Source organism: Suricata suricatta, chromosome X (genome assembly GCF_006229205.1).
Source record: "Suricata suricatta isolate VVHF042 chromosome X, meerkat_22Aug2017_6uvM2_HiC, whole genome shotgun sequence".
Taxonomy (NCBI): Eukaryota; Metazoa; Chordata; class Mammalia; order Carnivora; family Herpestidae; genus Suricata; species Suricata suricatta.
In genome coordinates, this window is record NC_043717.1 from 19,422,635 (window position 1) to 19,446,133 (window position 23,499).

Genomic DNA, 23,499 nt, shown 5'->3' on the forward strand with positions numbered 1-23,499 from the left:
AACAAAAACAAGAAAACCAACCAACAACCCACAGTTGCTTCATTCCATCAAATATCCAATAAGTGTTTGTATTCCCTGTTTGTATTAAGGATACACTTTTAAAAACTTCCTTGTTTGAAGGGCGCCTGGAAGGCTCAGTCAATTGAGTGTCCAACTTGATTTCAGCTCAGGTCATGATCTCACAGTTCCTGGGATTGAGCCCTGCATTCAGGTCTTCTAATAGTGCAGAGCCTGTTTGACATCTCTTTTTCTCCCTCCACCCCTCTTCCCCGCTCATGTGCTCTCTGTCTCTCTCAAAAATAAATAAACTTTAAAAAAGATTAAAAACCTCCTTGTTTAAATTGGAATGTAGTCTGGTCCATGTGGCAGTTAATCTCCTCTTTTTTTTTTTTCTTCATCCATCCACTTTACCTGTTAAGAAACGGGAGGTTTTTGTCCTATAGAATTTTCCTTATCCTGGACTTTGCCAGTTGCATCCTACTGGTATCTTTTAACATGTTCTTCTGCCTCCTGTATTTCCTGTAACGTGGTAGGTAGAGCTAAAGACTTGGTCCTATTTCAGTTCACTTTCTTTCTGTTTTTGCTAATACTGCTTCCTAGGTGATGGTGTGTACATCTTTGAGAAGATTAGAATCTAACACATTTGTACACAAACTTACAGGGATAGCATAAATATTTAGTACTCATTTTCTCACCCTTTTCAACCTGAATTTTCTGATAGTATAACATACATTCAGAAAAGCACACAAAACCTAACTGAACAGCTTGATAAATTTTGACAAAGTAAACACGTATCAGTGTAGTCAGCCCAGAGCTCAAGAAACATGTGTTACTACATCCCCAGAAGAAGCCCCCTCATGGCAAACTATCCTCTACTCCCCCCAGAAAATTACTATGTTGATTTCTGACATCATGGAGGTTTTCTTGTTTTGTTTTGGATATGACATAAACCATGTCTTTGCTCTTTGTGTCTGGCTACTTGCACTCAATATTCTGTTTATTAGATTTGTCCACATGGTTGTATTTCATTCCTGTGTAGCATCTCACTGTGTGAATATTCTGCACTTGATGACTCTCTGGTATAGGTGCCCCTGTGGATTGTTCCCGCAGCTGGGCGGTTATGAATAGTGCTCTGTTGAGCATTCTTGCACATGTCTTCTCTTGAACAATTGCATGTGTTTCTGGTGCATATATACTTAGGAGAATTGCTGAGTCACGGGAGGCATCATATATGTTCAGCTTCAGTAGGTTCTACTGATTTTCCAAAGTGGTTCAACTAATGTACAGTCCCTGCTCTCAGTGTATAAGTGCCCCACAGTCTTGCCAATACTTGGTGTTTTGAGTCCTCTCCATTTAATGTGGCGTTATGACATGACTTTAATTTGCATTTCTTTGATGACAAATGAAGTTGAGGACCTGTTTACATGCTTACTGACCTTTTGAGTATCTCCTTTCGTGGGGTGCCTGTTGAAGTCTTTGTATACTTTTCTGTTGAGTTGTCTTTTTCTTACTGATTTCCAGATATTCCTTATATATTCTAAATGTGAGTCCTTTGGAAATATATGTGATACACATCTTCTGTGTGGCATGGTTTCTTTCAAGTATAATTTACATACAGTGAAATGCTAATATCTTAAGAGTCTCACATATTTTGTTGATCAAGACAGAACTGTTCCATCACCCAGAATGTTGCCTTGTTTTCCTTCCCGGTCATCATCCCTTCTCACAAAAGAAACCACTCATCTGATTTGGCTTACCCTAGGTTAGTTTTGCCTATTTCAGAATTTTATATAAATGATCTCTCACACTGTATCCTATAAATTGTCTTAGAGTAATTACACTTAGAGTAGTTTTGAGATTCACCCATCTTGTGTTTCACAGCACTCATTCTTTTTCATTGCTGAGTAGTATTCCATGGCAGGTTACACAAGTTTATTTTTTCATTCTCCTGTTGGTGGACATCTTGATTGTTTCATTTCTGGCTATTTTGAATAAAGCTATGAAATTTCTTGTATAAGACTTGTTATGGATGTAGCATTCACCTTTTAAAAATTCATTCAGTATTTTTCTTTCATCATACTAAATACTCAGTTTGTGTATTGTTCTCTAAGAAGTCCAGATACATGAATGCTTAGATCTGTGCAAAACATAAATGATTTATTTCCTAAAAGAAATTTTTAGGAAACAGTTTTATAGCAGAATTCTATTATTAGCAGCTTAAATAATTATTACAGACAACTGCTTAGGCATATCAGTTTTTCTCTTTACTCATTTGGAGTTTTATTCATGAGGATTTTTCCCTCTTCCCCACTTGTATGGACATTGGCTTTACTATAATTATTTGCATTTGCACTAATAGAGACCTTGTCTTTTGGACGGAGAAAATTATTTGGTCCAATGCATCAACCTCTCAACTAAATGCCTTGAATTCAGAACAGTTTAAATACTCTTTAGAAATGGGGGCACGTGAACCTTCTTAAAAGTAGGTATAGCTTACAATGTTTAGAAAGTACAATGGTAGAGAAATTAATTTTGTGCTACAAGTCACGTTGGAGATGTGTGTGCTAAGAATATGGTGATCTTAAGTAAAAAACAGCACTGCTGAACTCATCCACCCAGTGCCTGTGATGTTACTTTCTATAAATACTTTCTGAAACACGAGAGCTTTTTGATCTTGTTGCCCAAATAATGTGAGATCCTATAAATTGTCTAATTTTGAATGACAGTATTTTAATTTCATTTTACTTTCCCTTTTGTCCTCCCCATCCCGCCCCCAGTCCAAGAAAAATAGTCTGACTGTCTCACTACCAGTCACAGGATTGAATGAAAGCACACATCATTTCTGCTTCTTTCGGGGGGAACCACGGCTGCTCTTCCCCCAGATAACCCATGTGAGACCCACGTAGGCTATTCTTTCCCTTACTCTCTACTGGACCAGGTGTTCGAGGTTACCTGTCAGAAGCTAATCAAAGTGGAAGTTCCTTTTCTCAAATAGAGCATGGGGTTTGTTTCTTTAAGCCCCTTGTTCAGTGAAAGCTCTCAATGGAAGAGATGAGGAATTTGGAAATCAGTTTTGCATCCCTTCCTCAAAGACAAATATGATTACTTACTGTATGGTGAGCAATTTAATGTTGATTACACCATGTATATAACACCTTTAATCATAAAGGTTTTGCTTTAATGTCATATCTGACAAAAGTGTTTGATTTTGCAGGGACCATAATTACCAAAAGGAGCAGCTCTATTTTGCACATTTTCTTTTTATTTTTTATTTTTTTAATAGTTTATTGTCAAATTGGTTTCCATGTAACACCCAGTGCTTCTCCCCACAAGTGCCCCCCACCATGACCATCACCCCCTCCCTCCTTCCCCCTCCCCCTTCAGTCCATGGTTTGTTTTCAGTATTCAGTAGTCTCCCCTGATCTGTGTCCCTCACTCTCCCCTGCTCTCTTTCCCCCTTCCTCTCCCCATGGTCCCCTGCCAGGTCTCTCCTGTTAGACCTATGAATGCAAACATATGGTATCTATCCTATTCTCTGCCTGACTTATTTTCAGAATCTACCTCTAGGTGGCAGCACCAGATACTTTTTTTTTCCTGTTTCACGCCAGCCTTAATGAGTTATGGTATAAGCACTAAAACTTTTAAGTCTTCTGAAACTTTGAATAAGCTGCTTGTTGACAATTCCGTGAAGGTTTGTAAAAATTAATCCACATGTTGAATAAGTCTGGGGCTTGTTGAAGCCTAGATTTTGACCTTTAAAAGAAAGATTCTAGCAGCAGTGATCCTTATTTTTTAACGTGACATTACATGTTTCTATGATAAGATTTAATTTAACCATCTGTAATGTGCCTATTGAACTTATAATTGTCCACTCAGGAAAATTACTTTTTTATGACATTTTTATATCCGTGCTATTTGTACAAGGATCATTATATACCTACTACTTTCAGGTAATTAGAGAGTCTTCTCCTTTTATATATTTAAAATAAAGCATTGATCTATGACCAAGAATGCTATGATGAAGCCCCTTCTCTTGAAAAAATTCAGCATTGGAATAAATCTGAAGTAATTAGCCATGCCACTTGGCTTTGTTATTGCCATGGGTAGATAAGGATTGTCTGTGGAACTGGACATTCAAAGTCGACATTTCAGGGTGCCTAGGCAGCTTCGTCAGTTGAGCATCCCACTCTTGGTATCAGCTCAGGTCATGATCCCAGGTTGTGGGATTGAGCCCCACGTTGGGCTTCATGCTGAGCTTGGAGCCTGCTTGAGATTCTCTCTCTTTCCCTCAGCCCCTCTCCCGGTCTCGCACATGCTCTCACTCTTCTAAAATTAAATTAACTTAATATAAATTAAAATAAACGAAACTTTGGGAGACCTTTCCCTGCTTCCTTGCTGCAGGCTGGTCGGTTTTTTTGCACGTATGAGACCACTGTTGTTTCACTCTTTGATTTTTGGATTGTGAAAGAAGCCTGCTGTTGAGAAAACCTTTCTTTATTGTTTTTCTTTTCCTTTCTGTTTGAATAGTATTGGTCTGAGAAATTGATACACGATGGTACCATCAGAGAAAAGGTGAAGTTCCTGTCTCATATTTGTTAATGAAGCAAGACATGTGAATACATTTGGATTCACAAATAGAGTGTAAGGAATTTACAACAGTTACTGTTCATTTCAGAGAAGAAATGGACTCGTTCCCAGGCATGGTCTTTCATTTTCTCTGCCCCTCTTTGTCTTTAAATGGCAAGGTATATCTTCCCTCACTCTTCACGAACTTGCTATTTCTCTTAGCGGTTAGGTAATTTGTGAAACAAGAAATGCATAATGAGTCTTGGGGCTCAGTGACCTAGGTTATAGTAATTATGTCACTAACCAAGAATACTTTTTCAAGTTGTTGTTTTTTTAATTTTTCTTAATGTTTATTTTTGAGAGAGAGAGAGAGAGAGTGTGTGAGTGGGGAAGGGGCAGAGAGAGGCGGGGATACACAGAATCCAAAAGTATATCTTCCCTCACTCTTCACTAATTTTCCGTTTCTCTTAGCGGTTAGGTAATTTGTAAAACAAAAAATGTATGATGAGTCTTGGGGCTCAGTGACCTAGGTTATAGTAATTTATGTCTCTAATCAAGAATACTTTTTCAAGGTTTTTTTTTTTTAATTTTTTTTAATGTTTATTTTTGAGAGAGACAGAGACAGAGACAGAGTGTGAGTGGGGAAGGGGCAGAGAGAGGCGAGGACACACAGAATCCAAAAGCAGGTTCTACCCTCTGAGCTGTCAGCGTGGAGCCTGACACGGGCCTTGAACTCACGAGCTGTGAGATCATGACTTGAGCCAATGTTGGACACTTAATCAACTGAACCACCCAGGTGTCCCTTAAGTTGTTTTTAATGTGTACTCTATGTTTTTATTGTATGATCATGTTGGGAAATGCTCATTTTGATTAAGTCCTACACAGAACAGCTGTTAACTTGCTATGCAGTATGAACATGTCCTCCATATATTTTTCCAAATACATAATCTTGAGTGAATATTGTCTAGATTAAATGATGTTCATCCACTATTTTAATTTTTCATTCATACGATATTTATTGAGTGCTTATCACATGATAGGCACTACTGAAAGGGGTTTGTCCTCCAATGTCTGATTTAAACTTCAAAAGTGCCTGGTCGGTGACAGTACCTCCATTTTACAGGTGAGAAAATTGAGACCCAAAGTTCCCATCTTACTGTTCTTTGTTCAGTGCCTGTAGATTGTGTCCGTCAGCCTCAAGTGTAGATGTCTCTTGAAAAATGACCAAACAGGATTTAAGATCTTGTCACTGAATTCTGAATACAGCTGTTTGATTATCTACTTATGTAGTTGTTAATAGAGTTAAAACAGTTTGCAGGTATTTTTTGGTATTTCAACTTTTTGCTCAGTGACTTTTATTTTATTTACCTTTATGCTAAGATAAAGATGATAACTTTCCTTAGGTTTCTAAAAAGCCTAGAATTCTTAGGGATTGCTATGCTAAAGGGTAATTTCAAGGGGCACCTGGGTGGCTCAGTCAGTTGAGCATCCGACTTCGGTTCAGGTCATGATCTCGTGGTCCATGGGTTCGAGCCCCGTGTCCAGCTCTGTGCTGACAGTCTGGAGTCTGCTTCAGATTCTGTGACTTCCTCTCCCTCTGCCTCTCTTTCCCCGCTCGTGTTCTCTCTCTCTCTTTCAAAAATAAAAACTAAAAACAGTAAAAACATTGAAGGGTGATTTCAGGAAAATATTTTAAAATAGTGTGTATTAATTATCTTTAAGTATAAATGCAAATAGTAGATTTTGACAGATATGCTTTGACCAAAGGGAAATTAAATTGGCCTAAAAATGTTTCTTTAAATAGTTTGTGGAAACTAGGTAGTGTATCCTATGCATCGATTGATTTCTTGTGTCATTTGGATTGAAACACGGGAGGCATATTTCGTTTCAAGATTGTCGGGAACGTTTTGGCCTATAGAATGTGTAGATCCATTGTTTTTGCACATATTTTAAATTTCTGAATTCAGAACACCAAAAACCCATGTCGCGTTTTGTCTCAGATGCTGCTACTGAATTTTAACCACTGAATTAGATTGCACCCTACATGCTGTTAACTACTGAGCCAAGATGGAATCGACCACTGCATTGAAATCAGGGTTAGCACTTGTATCTGCACTTGAAGGAGTTGTAATAGCACAGAACTTGTTTTCTTTAATGGGATTTTTATTCTCTATTTCAGTCTTAATAGTGATACTTTGATTTTAAGAGATTTTCTTAATAACAGTGCACATTTATTTGAGATTCTCACTGGAACTTTAAGAAGATAGTAAAACCATCCTATAGAAAAGTAGTTGTTTCTGAACCCAAACGTCTGGGGGCATATTTGCATTGTGTTAGCGTAGTTTGCTTGTTTTATTTAATAAAGTAATCTTTTATAAAGAGAGAAGTCAGTTGTCCATGTGATGTGAGCCTTTGTCTTGAGTTCAAATGGTTGTGTATGTGTGTGCATGAATTTAAAATCATTCCTTTGTGAGTTTTCTTCTTTGGGGTCATTTTTGTATCCAGGAATTGAAATAATTGTACCTTCCTAAATTTGTTCTTTTTTCTTTTACCTTAATAGGACTTGACTCCACCCAGTTTAGAGTTCATCATTATCATAAAGATGAGGAGAATGATGCCCTACTTGGTGGCCCGGCACAGCTCACAGATGAGGAGAAGTACAGGGACTGTGACAGATTCAAATGTCCGTGTCCCACATGTGGGACGGAGAATATTTACGACAGTGTCTTCGATGGTTCGGTTAGTTGTTTCTTTCTGTTTCTTTTCTTTTCTTCTTTTTTTTTTTTTCATTTTGTTAACCAAGTAGCATAGAGGCCTTTCCTCCCCACTCCGTATATATGAAAAAGGGGGGAAATGTTGCTTTCATGTGCTTAAAGAATTTTACCATCGTCTGAAATCTGTCTTCACAACTTCATTTCTGCTTGAAAACTCTTAGTAGAATGTGCTTAAATATTGTTTTTGGCTTCTCTGGCCTTGGTTTTTAAATGGAATCTCTTAAAAATTCTAAAGTATCTTAAAGTATTTTTATTGTAATTCCTTAATTAGTAACCTGTAATTCCCCAGCCCCAGCCCCAATTTATTAAGTCTCAGAGCAATATTTGCCTTTATCTTAAATCAAGTTAATGGGAACTAAGTGTTTTTGAAAAATTTTTGTTTATCTTTACACATCCCACTTGCCTCCTTTTTGACAAAGGTACTCTGATTATCTTTTGTGCTGTCTTTGCATGTTAGGCATTAAAAAAGTCACAGGGAGACATTCCTATCAAGAAGTACTGCCAAAAAATGTATCACTGACCTTGGATCAGAACTTGAAACTTAGCCAGTTTCCTTGGTTCAGCTGCAGTGTTCTACATGTACTAGCCATTGGCAAATGAGTAGGCAGCAGAACTGTGTAAAACCTTGAAACTGAAAGAAAATACATCCTTTATCTAAATTAAAAGTAATTATTTTAAGTTAATTTGGACAAACAGCAGATGTTTTGCATTTTTTTTGAATCAAAACAAAGCAGTCTTTGGAAGCAAGTGCAAGGAAGAGGCAGACACAGATCAGCAATACTTGCTAAATCCTTGAGTTTTGCTTCATTACAGCTGTAAATAAGATAGTTAATTGCATGGAGGCTTGACGACTTGCAGATGGGCTAGCTGTGGAAGAGCCGATGTCAAGCTCTAAAATCTCTTCCACCTGGAATTGCTTAGCGTGGCAGCTAGGGTTATGTACCAGATTGGAGCAGGAAACCAAGATGTTTAAGTATCAAGAAGGAAAACACATGCTCCAGAAACCCCAACAGTTTTCCTATATATTATATTTGCTATATTTGCTTTGTTTTTGTTTAAAACAAAACAAAATGAGGTTTTCTGTAACTACTGATAGTTCATTCTTTCAGATTTCTACTTTCTTGCCTTCCCTTCCCCAAATACTTTTCGTTTGAAGGGGTGGTAGAGAGGGAAGGTTACAGAAATTTTAGGTTTTCTAAGCTGACAGTAAGTGATTGCTTTCTGTTGCAGTAATCTTTAATCTTAAAATTCAGTTACCAATGTGAAAGCAAATTAACGTCATTAGTGCACTTGCCTTATCTTCAGGTTTGGGATGAGTAAGCACAGATTTAAAACTTTTATCAATATCTCTAAAAAGGATGTTTATTTCCAATAGTGTGACCTCACTGGTATTCTCAGAGGGAAAGTTGTTTTATCCATAAAGTCTATCATATGTTGAATGTAAAAAAACAAGTGATTTCAGGGTATTAACCTTTGAGTTTGTATATTCAGTTTTCCTGGTGGCAAAAAAGCAGGAGGTTCTTATGACTCGGGATCTTTGAGAGGACAGTAGTTGAAAAAATACGATAAAAACTCACCAATAAAATGGATTATGAATACTTGTGAGCTTTTAAGTGCAGAAAACCTTCTCTGGCCTTACAGTAACCTTTTGTGTATTTGTTTGTTCTGACTTCTGTAGGGAACTGATATGGAGCCCAGCTTGTGTCGTTGCAGTAACATTGACTGTAAGGCTTCACCTCTGACCTTTATGGTACAGCTGAGCAACAAATTGATCATGGACATTAGACGTTGCATTAAAAAGTACTATGAAGTAAGTATCCACACTTACATATGCAGCTTACTTAGGTTTGGTACATGTTTTAAAATAAAGCAGTATGATTTTATATTATTGGGTTTTTTTTTTTTATGTAACTCAAATTTTGAGGTGACTTTGCAGAAAAAAAAGTATTTGATTTTCTGTTGGACATTACATCTCTGTCATTAATGAGCAGTATTTTCAATAATGAATTTTGCTTTAAGGAGAAATGAGAATATTATCAGAAAATGTTTTAGTTATTGGTACCTAAGTTGACTAAATTAAATGGCCACTCAGATCTTTGGCCAGTCGAGAAAACAATCAGTATTTCCTGTCTTTGGCAAGTAGAGTCACAACATCATGTTTGGTTATTTTAATAACTTCCCAGTTGCTAAGACTTTATGTTTATATGGTAATCTAAACCATTTCATAGCTGTGTTGTCCATGGAAATCAAAATAAACGTATTTTAACTTTAAATGCAATCTGGCATTTAAAAGAGAATGTCTAATTTTATAAATATATAGTAAAAATGCTAGAACAGTGAGTGAGCTGTCTGCATTAAAAAAAGGCTTTTTTGAAAGTTTTTGGTTTTAACATTTCATAGGAATGAGGCTTTTTTGTTATTTAAACAAAATTTCTGTTACGTGAAAATCACTGTAAGAAGCTACATCGGCAAGGCCTTTCCAAAAAAATGCTCAGATTCTATTAGGTAAGACCCATGACGTGATCAGTATCATCCTTTAATTTCTACTTATGTTAACATATAATACAGCATTTTCTTCTTTAAAATTGAACTGATGAAATGAAAATTGATTAGATCATTAGGATGAAGAGTAGAAACATAGAGTGTGAGTGTTGTGATTTTGGAGTAGAATAATTTGTATTTGTCAAAAATACCCAAGTAGATTTGTGTGAAGGTATTTTTAAAATCATAATTATGACTACATTTTGGGAAATCTGAAACATTTTTAATGAATAATCCTGTGTCACACTTAATGAGCAGTTGGATGGGAATAAAGGTTATCTGTGGGTTCACATTCCTCAGTAGATGAAATGTTCAGCACATGTAATGTTAGGCCTTTATTTAGCATGAAGAGCCCAAATCAAAACTATTCATCTCCTCATTTACAGACCTCATTGAGCAGAGCATGATTCTTGGCTCTAGGGAAGAATTCTGAGCTCTCTCTCAGTGTTTAGTCTATCAAAATCTTTACCATGGAAATGTTAATACTAAAAGAAACTCATCTCTTGCCTTCTCTAAGAAAGGACAATCTGTTTTGACTAAGTTGAGAATAGACCGAAAAGGAATCTTCTATATAATATAGTTAGCAATTTGCTCTAAGTGAAAGATTGATTTCTAATTGAATTGTATGCCTGGTGGTCATGGTGGTGGTGGTGGTTATATGAATATTTTTCTAACTAAATTACCTATTTATAGGCATCCAGACATTTAACCCAAGGTTTCTGTAGTGTTTGCTTTAGTTGTCTTGTCTACCAGCCGTCTCAACAGCAAATAACAGTTTTCCTCCAGTTAAGTGTCCACCTGATTGATTCTTTTAAGGGATTTCTAATTAAAATACCCAAATATCAGTCGTGAAGTTGAAGATCGATAGGACTGTCCTCAAAATTAGGAACCTATTTCTCTGCTTGTTGATCTTAGCCATATGTAGTTGCATGGGAGAGGGAGAGAAAGAAATCCGTTTATTTGTTCTTTTTATGGCTCCGCGCTGAACCAATGTCTTAAATAGTCTCAGGATTTGAGCTTTTATACAGAATGCTCAAACACCTCTATATTCTACTTTACTGGTAGACTGTTCTGTTTTTCCTGTGCCCAGACGTACAGGAACTTCTGCTGCTAGAAGGACGTGGTGTTGAGTTTGTTTTGTTATTCTGCCTCCAGTGCCGCTGATGACAGTTAGTCAGTTTGAGGTACCGTGGCAATGGCCATCCAGCTGGAGATTAAGGATATTGGTATTAAGTCCTGAGATAAAGTGACTGCTTTCTGAAGCTAATGACCAAAAGAGTTTTTTCCTATTGTACAAGTTAAATACTACTCACTGGGCATAAAAGTTTTCCATGGACTGAGAGCAAGAGTCAATACTGTTTTTCAGTTTTGTCTTAGAATCATTGCAGGGAGAGTGCAACCCACAGTAAGAGACGAAGGCATCTCCATAAGGAAGGAGCTTTAGGAAGACAGTGGAAGAGTGTGGTACTTGACCAAATGCTGTAGCCTGCCCAGGAGCATAGTTCTAGGTTACCAAGTAATCAGGTTGTCAACAAAGGGACAGAAGTTAGGGTAACAATATATGCTTCTGAATCACTTTTCAGAAAAATTAATTACACACCCTGTTTCTGTCATGACTAAATTGTGCTGACCGAATAAATGCGTAACAAACATAAAAATTCTGCCTGAGAATCTATATCATTTAATGCTTTAATATCAATTACTTCCATACAGAATTTCTCTTCACCATATAGCAGTGATTCTATCTCTTGAACTCTCCTTTCCTAGGACATTTACATTTCACTGTACCTTAGAAACATAAAAAGCGTTGAGTACAAATATTAAATATATTAATTTCCTAGGAGGAAAACAACTCTAGTACTTTATCTCAGGACCTGATGGAAACATTGAAAGACTTGGAGGTATCACAGAAAGCTCTAATTCATAGTTGATTCTGGCCCTGGTCCTTGTTGGTTCCTCTATACAAAGTTAAAATTGAACTGGTATTTTTTTGAAAATCATAAAAAGCCCATTTAAAGACTATATCTCTGAGCTTTTAAGGATGTTTTTGAAAGACTCAATTTTACAGTGAAAAATTGATATGTTTCCTCTCCCCTTAAATTCTGCTCCAGAAGAGCAAATAGACACACACACACACACACACACACACACACACACACACACACAAAGAGAGAGAAACACTAGCTAATCTAAATTGGGAAATGAAGAGGGCTTTTTTTAAAGCATGAAAATTTCATCATCTTGTCAGCTGGCAGAATGCCTGCTGTGTGGATTCACAAAGGCTAAGAATTACACTTTCATGAAATTTTCCTCACTAACTGCCCTGGTTAATTTGAAAGATAACCCACTGTTCGAATTCATTCCTCAATTGGGCGGTGCAGGTTTTATCTTTGATCTGACAAAGCATTTGTGTTAATCGTTTTGGCCCTCCGCTAGACACTCTTGGGATTGTGCTTTTACAATAAATGTGTCTGTGATAGCTCTTTAGTCTATTATCCTTACAATAGATCCATAGAACTGGTAATTAATTCTCCACTGCTTTGGAAATGGGAAGAATAGGTGTAGCTCTGTCAAGAGCTGCTGGGAAGTTTGTTTAGCTGGTTCATTTCTGAAGTGTTCTCCTCAGCCGGCCACGAAGTAGCCACAGAAGAGAGTCTGAGGTTGAGTTGCTGTCTACCCCGAAGACTTCCTCATAAATGGGAAATCCGACCCCTCTTGGTACCTGGGAGGGGTGTAGTGGGTCATTTATTTTCATCTCAAGTACTATTAGTTATAATATACATTGAACCCTCATTTTAATACTTAAAAGAGCCATTCATTTCTGAACGTGCATCATCAACTAAAACCCACTCCTAACTTCTCCCTGATGGCTCATGCAGGTTTTAGAGCTCGGGTGGGACCGCACAGATCCCTCCCCAGCCTCGTAGTCTTTCTAGCCGCTTGTAAAGGACTTGCATTACTAACAGCACTTCACTGTGGTTTTTTAGCATAAAGATGTTGCTGGCCCTCCATTGGGAAAACATAACTGAACAACTAGTTACTGCCGTGCGTTTGATAACCGCCAGTTGCTTGGACCAGAAATTTGTGATTGAATTCCTTAGAAATTTGCTGTTGGTTTTACAGTTTCAGAATCTTCCTAAAGGAAGCTTTCTGAGGACAGGGGCTGTGCTTTCTTCTGTGGTTCTCCTGTGATCTCTGCCACAGCCCCTGCTCTCAGTAGTGTGTGTATTTTAGTGGTTAGTAACCGAAGGAAGCAATTAAAGGTTACACTTGCATGTGTTTCCTTTACATTCTTTTTACCGGTGCTGTCATACTGGAAGAAGGCTTATTGGTAGTATACAAGATTCTCAGGTTTACACAAAATGCCACAGAAAATAAAGTCATGAGAGCATTGACAATGTCCTTTGTTATTCTGTCTTCCATATTTTATGTCACTGGTTACTGTTGATTTCATTATATGCTGAGCTGCAACTTCATAGCTTTAATTTATTTTCTTCCCCAAAGTCTCTGGCAAAGAGGCGTTAGACCCGAAATCTCTTTATCACGGTGCAAAATCGCATCATGCAGGGACGCACTCCTTGTCCTGGTAGCAGTCTTGCTCTGACTGTATATAAGGTGGATGCATTGCTTTGCTTCCTCTGTTGCTCCCACTCTTTCCCTGATTTTTCCTTTTGACACCTTAGTATATTCATTGTGGCATAAGTCACATTTAAAAAGTCTCGTTTGGACCCACCTTTTTGAGGAATTCCGAATATAACGTCCAGGGTCAGCTGCGTCATCATGCAGAGAATTTCTTAAGCTCACGTGTGTGAGCACCTGGTAGAGGAGGGAGCACTTGAGCCCTGATGCCGGGCATCAGCGCAGTGGCTTGGGCCCCTCTGGAAGATGGCACGAGGCCGGGAAGTGGGGTGGGATGTTTTGTAGTATGTGAAGAACCCATAGTAAACTGAGGTTTTTTTTTTCCCCATCTTTGCAAAGAAAGAAAACCCTTTTAATTTTGGAATGGATATGCATTTCTTGAAGACAGAATTAATAACCACCACAAATAATGTTAAGGGAGGGATTGAGTTGGAGGTACCTTTAACCTATTGATTGAAATTTTTTTTCCAGCACAATATGTACTCATTGGGTGTCACAGACAACACAATCCATGGTGTCCCACTGTGCCTGATGAAAGAGCATTTCTTGAGGAATATGCAGAACTTGATGAATTAATAAGTCTGAGAAACGAGAGAGCAAGCAGCCTCCCACCCTCACCCATGTGATCACCAGCATGGCTACTTTCATTTCTCTGGCCTCTCCCTCTTCAAGTGCGGCCGCACTTGACAGAGCTGTAGCGTGCGGGTGGGCCCGAGGGGTGCAGAGCTATGCAGGGACGTTCAGTAACTCTCCTGTCCCGCTGCAAAGATTCGGTGTTCAGTAACCCTCAAAATTTCTCATTTCCTACCTGTGGTGATGCGGGCCGTTTGTTTTTAGGTTAGAGCTTGCAATATGCAGTAGTGTCGCAGGTACGTTAGTTCAAACAGTTTAAACTCTCAGCACTCCTGGAATTCTTGTTTATTTCCTGGGCTCTGCATTTATATTTAGAACATTTAAAAAGAATAAATTGGGTTTCTTTTTTGTAAAGATTCTTAACAGCATAATTACAAGTGGTACAGAAGGCACGCAAGGAAGCAGTAGATCTCCACCCCGTTCATTCAGCTTCGCGCACAGCACAGTCCACGCTGCCCTGTGGTGCTGGGAGAAGGGCCGTTTCTGTAGGAGTCCGTAAAACGCATCCTAAACCTCATTAAAACAAAACAAAAAGAACAGAGTGAGAATTAATGTTTCTTTTTGCTCCCCACCATTTGGCAAGGAAGCCAAGCATACATTTTCACCATGGTCACCAATCACATTTTTTAAATGTGGTATTCTAAGCCCCAGGCCCATTGGTGGAGGGTTAGTGTGTGTTTATTAGTGAGTGACTTCTTTTTCTTTAATTATTTAAATGTTTATTTATTTTTAAAAGAGAGAGATAGAGTGTGAGCAGGGGGAAGGGCAGAGAGAAAGAGAGCCATAGAACTGGAAGTGGGCTCCAGGCTCCATGCTGTCAGCACAGAGCCCGACCTGGGGCTCGAACTCAAAAACTGTGAGATCGTGACCTGAGCCAAAGTCAGAGGCTTAACGAACTGAGCCACCTAGGCCCCCTGAGTGGCTTAGTTTTCTTAAATATGAATATCAAGCAAGGTGATTTTTCATTCAGGTATAGCATGTCGCTACTATGCTGTGGTGCACTCTCACATAAAAGTCTAAGAAATGGGATTTGGTATGGTTGGAGTAGAGGTCACTGCAAGCAAATTTATTATTGTACAAATCTAAGTGAATAATTGGTCAAATATAATCCCCTGAGACATGCCGAAAGCAGCTTACTATGGTACGAGTATTAGCTCTTAAGAGTTCTCATAAGCATATTGGATCAAATGGAGCCATAGATGCCACCTGACTTGTTCCTCATAGAATAACCATTTACGTGTACTCTATACTTATCACAACACCTCTGTATCTTTGATTTCATTTCATCTTAACCTTCTGGTGTGAGCTCTGTCCAGGAAGGCTCAGAACTAGAGCATGATCTCGAGGAACTAACGGGACCATGCCAAATTCTGAGGCACTCTGACCACAGGCAACAGTGTTGTCTATTAAGGACTGACCGTGAAGCTGCCTGCATGATTTGAGCTCAAGCCATCCTCCCTCCCTTGCCTGTACCCTTCCCTGCATTTGCATATTTTCCCTCCTGGGTTTTTTTGGGCCACATGGGGGCAGTTACAGCCCTGGCCCTTGCCTGTCCTTTCATTATGTTCACATCGTTTAGCACATCATTCTGTCAGTTTTGAGACCACCACTGCCAGCCTCACAATGGACCGTGCAGTTTGTACTGACACCTAGGTCAGAGTTCTGTCTAGTTGCTTGCCTCTTGTGTAACTTGGGCTAGTTGCCGAACTTCTCCAGGGCGCAGTTTCATTCACCTGTGACATGATGGTAATGGTTCCTGCTGCCTAAGTTCATACTGAGGACCGTCTGGGAGGATGCCTTTAGTGCTTAGAAAGTGCCTGGAGTGTGTATTACTTTAAGTTTATTTATTTATTTTGAGAGAGAGAGAGAGTGTCCGTGCTACTGGGGAGGGGCAGAGAGGAGGGAGACAGAATCCCAAGCAAGTTCCTGTGCTACAAGTGCAGAGCTTGAACCCATAAAACCACAAGATCATGAGCTGAGCCGAAACCATGAGGCAGATGCTTAACTGACTGAGCTCCCCAGGCACCCCTGGAGTGCGCCCAGAGAGTGGGCCCTGGGCTGGGGCCTCACCGCCTATTCTCCTGAGGGGTCCCTTAGAAGCTTTCCTCACCTGGTTACTCTGCCTCTTCCATCCAGTTCAGAACGATGCCACACTGTGCTGTTGAGTAGGGTCCTAAAGTGAGCCTTAGGAAAGGACACTAGACCCCGACTTCTTTGAGGCCCACCACCTGGTATTGTGTCTACCCTCATATGTGCTCAGTACGATGCTACGAAATGGATTCATGATATATTCAGAGAGATTGGTGCTATCAAGTGACTCCAATGTCATGATAGCATCAGGCCTGTGATCGTACTTGGGGACCGTCCAGCATTCTGTTCATTATATATGGTAAGACATCCATTCGTGAGTGACTGGTTGCTTGCCATCTTCACTGTAGTCACCCTTTGCGAAGGAGGCTGCCCAGGCCCCAGGCACTAGCATTGGCGGGTAGGCCAGGCTGCAGGGCTGACGGGGGCGAGAGTCCGCAAAGCTGATCATCGCCCCCCAGCACAGGGCTAGGCCGGCAGCTGAAGGGAAGCCTGGGGTTTCAGCAACTTGTGATATGGTTCGCCTCCTCTGAAGGGAAAATTGGAGGTTTTTTGAAGTGCTGAGGAAATGCCATAGGAGTTGTCAAATATCTGAAAACAAGCAGGTAAAAACAGCAAACTGCTTGCGCTGAAACAGTAGAATTCCTTTCTTCAGTTTGATTTCTCTAACCTTGTGTATTTAGGAAAAACTCTACTTGAGGTCTAACTCCAGTCATCTAGAGCTCCTGTCTTGTAGTAGAGTAAGAAATTGAACCAGAACAGATTTCATTTAACCTTTCAAAAGTGAGATTTTCACACCATTGACCCTCTGGACTTCAAGGAGCAAAACAGAACTACTCGTTTTCTGCTGCACATGTAAACGAGAGAGGGAGGAGAGTGCCTCAGACAATGGCTGTCTCTCAGATTTGGTTTGCCTTGAGAGCATGTGTTGTGGTTAACATGTGGAAATGGATAAAGGTAGGAATATCCACATCCTCCCATCTGGCTTAGTCTTGTGTTAAAAAGGAATAACCCTATAACTGTTCATGAAACAGTTAATTTAGCTGCCTTTCAGAAACACCATAGAAAAATTCTCAAAGCCTGGATTCTGAAAAACAATACTACTGATAAAAATTTGAGCACCAGTGCCTCCTAATTGATGGGTGCTGGTTTGTTTTGTGCTTCGTGTTAAGTCAGGACTGGCTTTACTGTATGCTTCTATCAGTACCTCTAGTGTGTTGGTCTCAGCTTGGTTTTAAAAAGCAGTAAGTTTCTGTCCTGCTCAGAACTCAGCTGGGGGCACCTGGCTCAATCACTTAAGCATCCAACTCTTAATTTCCGCTTGGGTCATGGTCTCTCAGTGGTGAGATTGAGCACATCAGACTCAGCACAGACTGTGGAACCTGCTTGGGATTTTCTCTCTCCCTCTCTCTGTGCCCCTTCCCTGTTTGTGCGTGCTCGCTCTCTCTCAAAATAAATAAACTTTTTTAAAAAAGATGTTTTTAAAAACTCATCTGACCCTTGGCACTCCCTTAAAATTTTTTTTACTCTGCCGCAGCATATTGTAAGTCTTAGGGTGGCTGGTTTTGTAAAGTCCATTGTCCTGCTTGTTGGCTGAAAGGTCCCTGGCCTCATTTCTGCTGCACATTTCTGGTGCTCAGGCTCTTTGGCTCTTTGAGAAGTTCTTCATGCTGCTGGGAGCCTAGATGTTTTACTAGCCCAGATCTCAGGAGCTCTTGGCCAGGATAGCAGGCCATCAGTGTGCATCCACCAGCAAAGAATGTCCAAGAATTCTGCCAGGAAAATAACCCAGACTTCCCAGGATCTATGCCTGTATGTCTACTAAGGGCTTAGAAAGCATGTGGATGCTGTCACAGCTCATCTGAGGATAATTTCTCTCTACTACAGCTTTCTGTCTAGTGATACTCAAGGGCCACTCCTTTTAGGCATTGATCAGCAAGGAAAAATCAAAGGAGAACTTGGATTCAAGAAAGGACTGCTTAAAATTTCACAGCGGATTGGATTCTCATGCTGATGAGTGTATGCAATGATGTAGCTCAGTGGTTTTCAAACCTTTTGGTCTGTGGAACCCTATACACACTTAAATTTCTGAGGATGCCAAAGTGGTTTCATTTATGTGGGTTATATGTATTCATATATACTTGATTTTAAATTAAAACTGACACATTTACGAAGTATTAACTCTTTTATAAGCTGTGACAACACTTATGAAAAATAACTATATTATGAAGCAAAATAATTTAGTAACAATAGCATCGTTGTAACATTTTTTGCAAATCTCTTCACTATCTGGCTTAGAAGTCAGCTGAATTCTCATAGCTGTTTCCGCATCCAGTCAATTGGGATATGTTATTTTGTTGGGAGTATATGAAGAAAATTTGGCTTACCACAGATATGTAGTTGGAAAATGTAGGAGTATTTTAATAGCCTTTTTCATTAATTGTGGGTATTCTTTTTTGTCCCTATACCAAACCTTGTAATGTGGTGGTTTCTTAAAGGTTATTTTCAGTGTGGAATCTGAAACCATACCAATAAACTTTTTGAACTCTACTATTCAAAAATGCATGATCTTGAATGGCATACAGTATATGACACTCTCTTTCTGTTTTCCAAGTATTCACCAATGAGCATATATTACTTTTTGGGGTGAGTGGTATTGGTTCATTTTGAAAATCTATTTTTAAATTTACATATGGTAAAATTCACTCTTGGATGAACAGTTCTGCATGTTGACAAATGCACAGAGTTGTGTAACTGCTACCATAAGCAAGATATAGAACACTTCGTCACCCATACCTCCTTCCCATAATTCTCATATGCTCCTTCTTTGAGTTGCACTTTTAAAATCGGTTTATTTAGATGGCTAACTTTATCTTGTCTTGAGGAGTACCACTTTTGCTTACAAAGCATCATATTTTCTGGTCTTCTCTTCCATCTGGGATCCACCATAGTGAATGTATAGCCATTCCCAGAGATGTGGGAAATGAAACTTTGTAATGTGTGTGTTTCTTTGCTTAGCTGGGGGGGCGGGGTAGGTACTTGATCTGTGAATATAAAATGAAATACTAGGGGCAATTCCAACAAAGAATGTTGGAAAAAACTTCTGACATTTCTATTGGAAATTTTAGCTATGAGGATTTGGAGAAGAAAATGAAGTGATATCTTCAGTTGATTACTTCTTGGCATGGTTCATGAAGACAGAACCTCAGTACCAGTAGCAGCAGTTCTAGCACGCAAGTAGTTACCTTCACTGTTCCAGCCTTCTAGACACTAGACCTAGGTATTGAGCCACTTACAAGGATCACTTAACTTTCCTATATTCAAATATGCATCCATTTCCCCCTAAATATGCATCCATTTCAACCCACCCATATAGCTGAGTTTATTGTTTTACAAATTCTAGCACAGTTTTTAGATTCCTGTAACCACCACCACAATCAAGAATCAAAGTAATTCCAGTGACCCCAAGACTCCTTGCTGTCCTTTTCTAGTCACATGTCTTCCCATTCCTAACTCTGGCAGCTGCATATCTGTTCTCATCACTAAAGTCCTGTCTTTTCAAGAAGGTCATACAGATGGGAATTTTCTGGTACACAGCCTTCAAGAATGCTTTCTTTCACTTAGTTTGTTTCTTTTATTGCTGACTCTTATGCCATTGTATGTATCAGTTTGATCCATTCACCCGTTGAAAGGTGTTTCCAGTTTTTGGTGATTATGAATGCAGCTGCTATAAACATTTGTGTATAGGGTTTTGTGTGAGGTTGTGTTTTCATTCTTCTAGCATAAATACATTAGGAGACTTGATGGCTAAAAGTGTATGTTTACTCTTTTAAGACACTGTCAAACTGTTTTTGAGAGTAGCGGCACCATTTTTCATTCTCACAAGCAGCATAAGAGTTCCAGTTTCTAAGTCTCCTCACTGACGCTTGATATTGTTGGCATTTTTTATTTTAGCTGTTCTAATAGGTGTGATGGTATCTCATGATGATTGTAATTTGCATTTCCCTCTTGGTTAGTGGTTTTATATTCATCCTTTTATCTTTCATCCTGTTGATATGTTTATTTGCCATTCTTCGATCATCTTAGGTGAAGCGTACACATTTTCCCCGATTTTTATTTGGATTGTTTGTTTTCTTACTGTTAGGTTTTGAGGGTTTTTTTTTTTTTTTTAAGATATTCTAGATACAGGTTCTTTGTTGAATATGTCATGGGAAATTTTTTTCACCCAGTCTCTAGCTTGTCTTTTCATTCTCTTAAATGTATATTTCACAGAACAAAACTTAAATTTTGATGAAGCCCAGTATATCATTTTTTCCTTTTATAGGTCATGCTTTTTTGTCTTATTTCTACAAACTTAGGTTTTACATCTAGATCTCCAATCCATTTTGAGTTAATTTCTGTTTGAGGTGAGGCTTAGGACAAGGTTTGTTTTTGGTTTTGTTTTTTTTTTTTTTGACTATGTAATCCAGTTGTTCCAACACAACTTACTGAAAAATCTGTTGTTTCTCCACATTGAGTTGGTTCTGTATTCTGTGTTTATTCCTTTCCTAACACCACAGACTTGATTACTGTAGCTTTATAGAAAGACTTAGGTAGTGTGATTCCTCCATCATATTTTTTTCAAAAATGTTTTAGCTCTTCTAGTTCTTTGGCCTTTCCATGAAAGTTGAGTCAGTTTGTCTTTATGAACAAAAGTTCCTGCTGAGATTTTTCCTGGAAATGTGTTAAATCTATGTATTACTTTGGAGAGAATTGATCTCTTTATTATGTTGTCTTCTAATCCATGAACATGGTATGTATCGCCATTTATATAGGTCTTTTTTTTCTTTCATTAGCATTTTGTACTTTTCATCATTCACGTCAGGTATATGTTTTGTTAGATTTATACTTAAGGAGTTCCTTTTGGAGAAAGTTTATTATGTTTTTCCGTTATATTTCTTAGTATGTCAAAATACAGTTCTGTAATTTCGTTCTGATATTTTTATAGATCAGAGAATCACAAGTGAATCAGCTGGTTCTCAAAAGAATACTGAGGGCTCATGAAACATTAAAAATAATCTATATAAATGCATAGTTAATATGCAGCCCTTAAAATTTATTTTATAAATCTTTATTTTTGGCTCTAATTTTTGGCTACAGAATAGTGTTGAGTTTATTAAAAAACCAGCTTAAAGAGTGTCACTTATGTAAAATATGTGTGTATGTGTGTGCATGCATATGCTTTGATTTCTAGAAGGATGTTTACCACGTGTCAGAAATCATGTCTGAATGGTGAAAAGCTCAGGTGATTTTTATGTTTTTCATATTAGTTTTATCTTTTTGAAGATTTCACAGTACGCATGTGTTGTTTTCATTAGAACAGTGAAGCTGCTGGGACGCCTGGGCGGCTCAGCCATTTAAGCAAGCATGTGGCTCTTGGTTTCAACTCAGATCATGATCTTAGGGGTTTGTGAATTCAAGCCCTGAGACTGGCTCCACACTGACCGTGCAGAGCCTACTTGGAATTTTCTTTCTCTCTCTCTTTCTCTCTACCCCTCCCCCAGTCACTCATGTGCTCTCCCTTTCTCTCTCCCTCAAAATAAATAAGTAAACTTTTTTTTTAAAAAAAGAACAATGAAGGTGCTTATAGGAGAAAAGAAAAATTAAGCAATGAATTTTAATATAGTCCTTATCAATAAACAAGGATGGAACAGACACCAGTTCTATTTGAGATCCAAGTACTCGCATCTTAGAAATCTTGATGTTGCCCAAGCCAATTAAAAATCCTAAAATTTTTTACAAAAACAAAGGGAACATTTTAAGACAAATGGAACATTCTGAAAATGCTGTGTTTGAAATTTTTCCTCATGCCATTTCTTTTTTTCCTTAAGTTTTATTTATTTTTTAATAATTTTTTAGCCTTTTTTTTTTTTTTTTTTTTTTTTTTGGAGAGACAGAAGCAGAGCATGAGCAGAGGAGAGGCAGAAAGGGAGGGACACACAGAATCGGAAGCAGACTCCAGGCTCTGAGCTATTTGTCAGCACAGAGTCTGACGTGGGGCTTGAACTCACAAACCATGAGATCATGATCTGAGCTGCAGTCGGACGCTCAACCAGCTGAGCCACCTAGGTGCCCCGTAAGTTTTATTTTTAAGTAATCTTTATACCCAGTATAGGGCTCAAACTTAAAACTCAGAGATCAAGAGTTGGATGCTCCTCTGACGAAGCCAGCCAGGCGTCCTCATTTCTTTTTTCTTATATACTTGTCTTTGTATTAAGCAGAGACAGTTGATCTTAGCCTTGATTGCTCATTAGAATCAGCTGAGTACATTTTAAAATGCGTACCTGATGGCTTAGCCCACCTTGGAACGTTAGATTTGAATTTCCGAGGGTGGGCATGGACTTTGGTGGTTTTAGAAGTTCCCCCATGTGATTACTAAACTTTCAAAAAACAAACGTTGGTAAATTCTAATGTAATGTAATAATAACCACTAAGTATTTTAAATGTGGTTTGTTCATATGAAATACATGATTATTACATGTGTGACTTCTGTATAGTCAATTTATATAGAAAGATATGAAAAAATATATATACTTTCACACCTGTATCAAGTTCAATACATTCTTATAAATGAGAAGAGAATTAAATTTCTAAAATAAAATGAATTCTTCTGTGACCCCAAATAATTCTATTAAAGAAAGAAACCCATAGCATCTTTAATATTTGTACATTTTTCATGGCATATTACTGACACTTGACAAATGGCAGGTACTTAACTCAACCTTGGCTCTTCTCCGGTTTGGATAGGGTTGTATCAGCCTAGTCGTAGGAGTATTTGTGTGTGGAAATGTCATTGTCCCTGTATCTCTTCTAGCAGACCCTGGTGTAATGAATGATTTCATGACATCCGATCCTGTCTCTACTGAGGAATTAGGTTCTTGACAACAATCTGAAATAGTTCTGTGATATGTAGTCCTGTCTCTACCCTCTCAGTCGTGACTGTGACTCACCATAGTCTGTTTTTGAGTAGCTTCAGCTTCCCATCTGTACGAGGTGTGTAGTTTTTCCCAGGCCTAGGACTCCACTAGCAGGGCCCAGAATTCAAAATGGAGAAGGAGAAGTGTTAGTTAAAGGGTACCAAGTTGTGGTTGCGTGGGGCAAACAAGTCTAGAGACGTAGTGTGACATGTGGCTGTAGTTCGTAAGACTGTATTGAAGACTGGAAGTTTGTGGATTAGATTTCAGGTGTTCTCATCAAACACAAGAAGAGGTAACTATAT

At 38.6% G+C, this 23,499-nt stretch overlaps 1 protein-coding gene across 2 annotated transcripts in view; it reads left to right on the forward strand.

The window, feature by feature from the left end:
- Positions 1–23,499, forward strand: part of POLA1 (DNA polymerase alpha 1, catalytic subunit) — a 302,841-nt gene that overhangs the window by 141,156 nt on the left and 138,186 nt on the right. For both annotated transcript variants that reach the window (XM_029930723.1, XM_029930724.1), the window contains 2 exons: positions 7,127–7,305; positions 9,019–9,150. In XM_029930723.1, the coding sequence (XP_029786583.1) occupies positions 7,127–7,305; positions 9,019–9,150 (311 nt within the window). The remainder of the gene's footprint in view (positions 1–7,126; positions 7,306–9,018; positions 9,151–23,499) is intronic.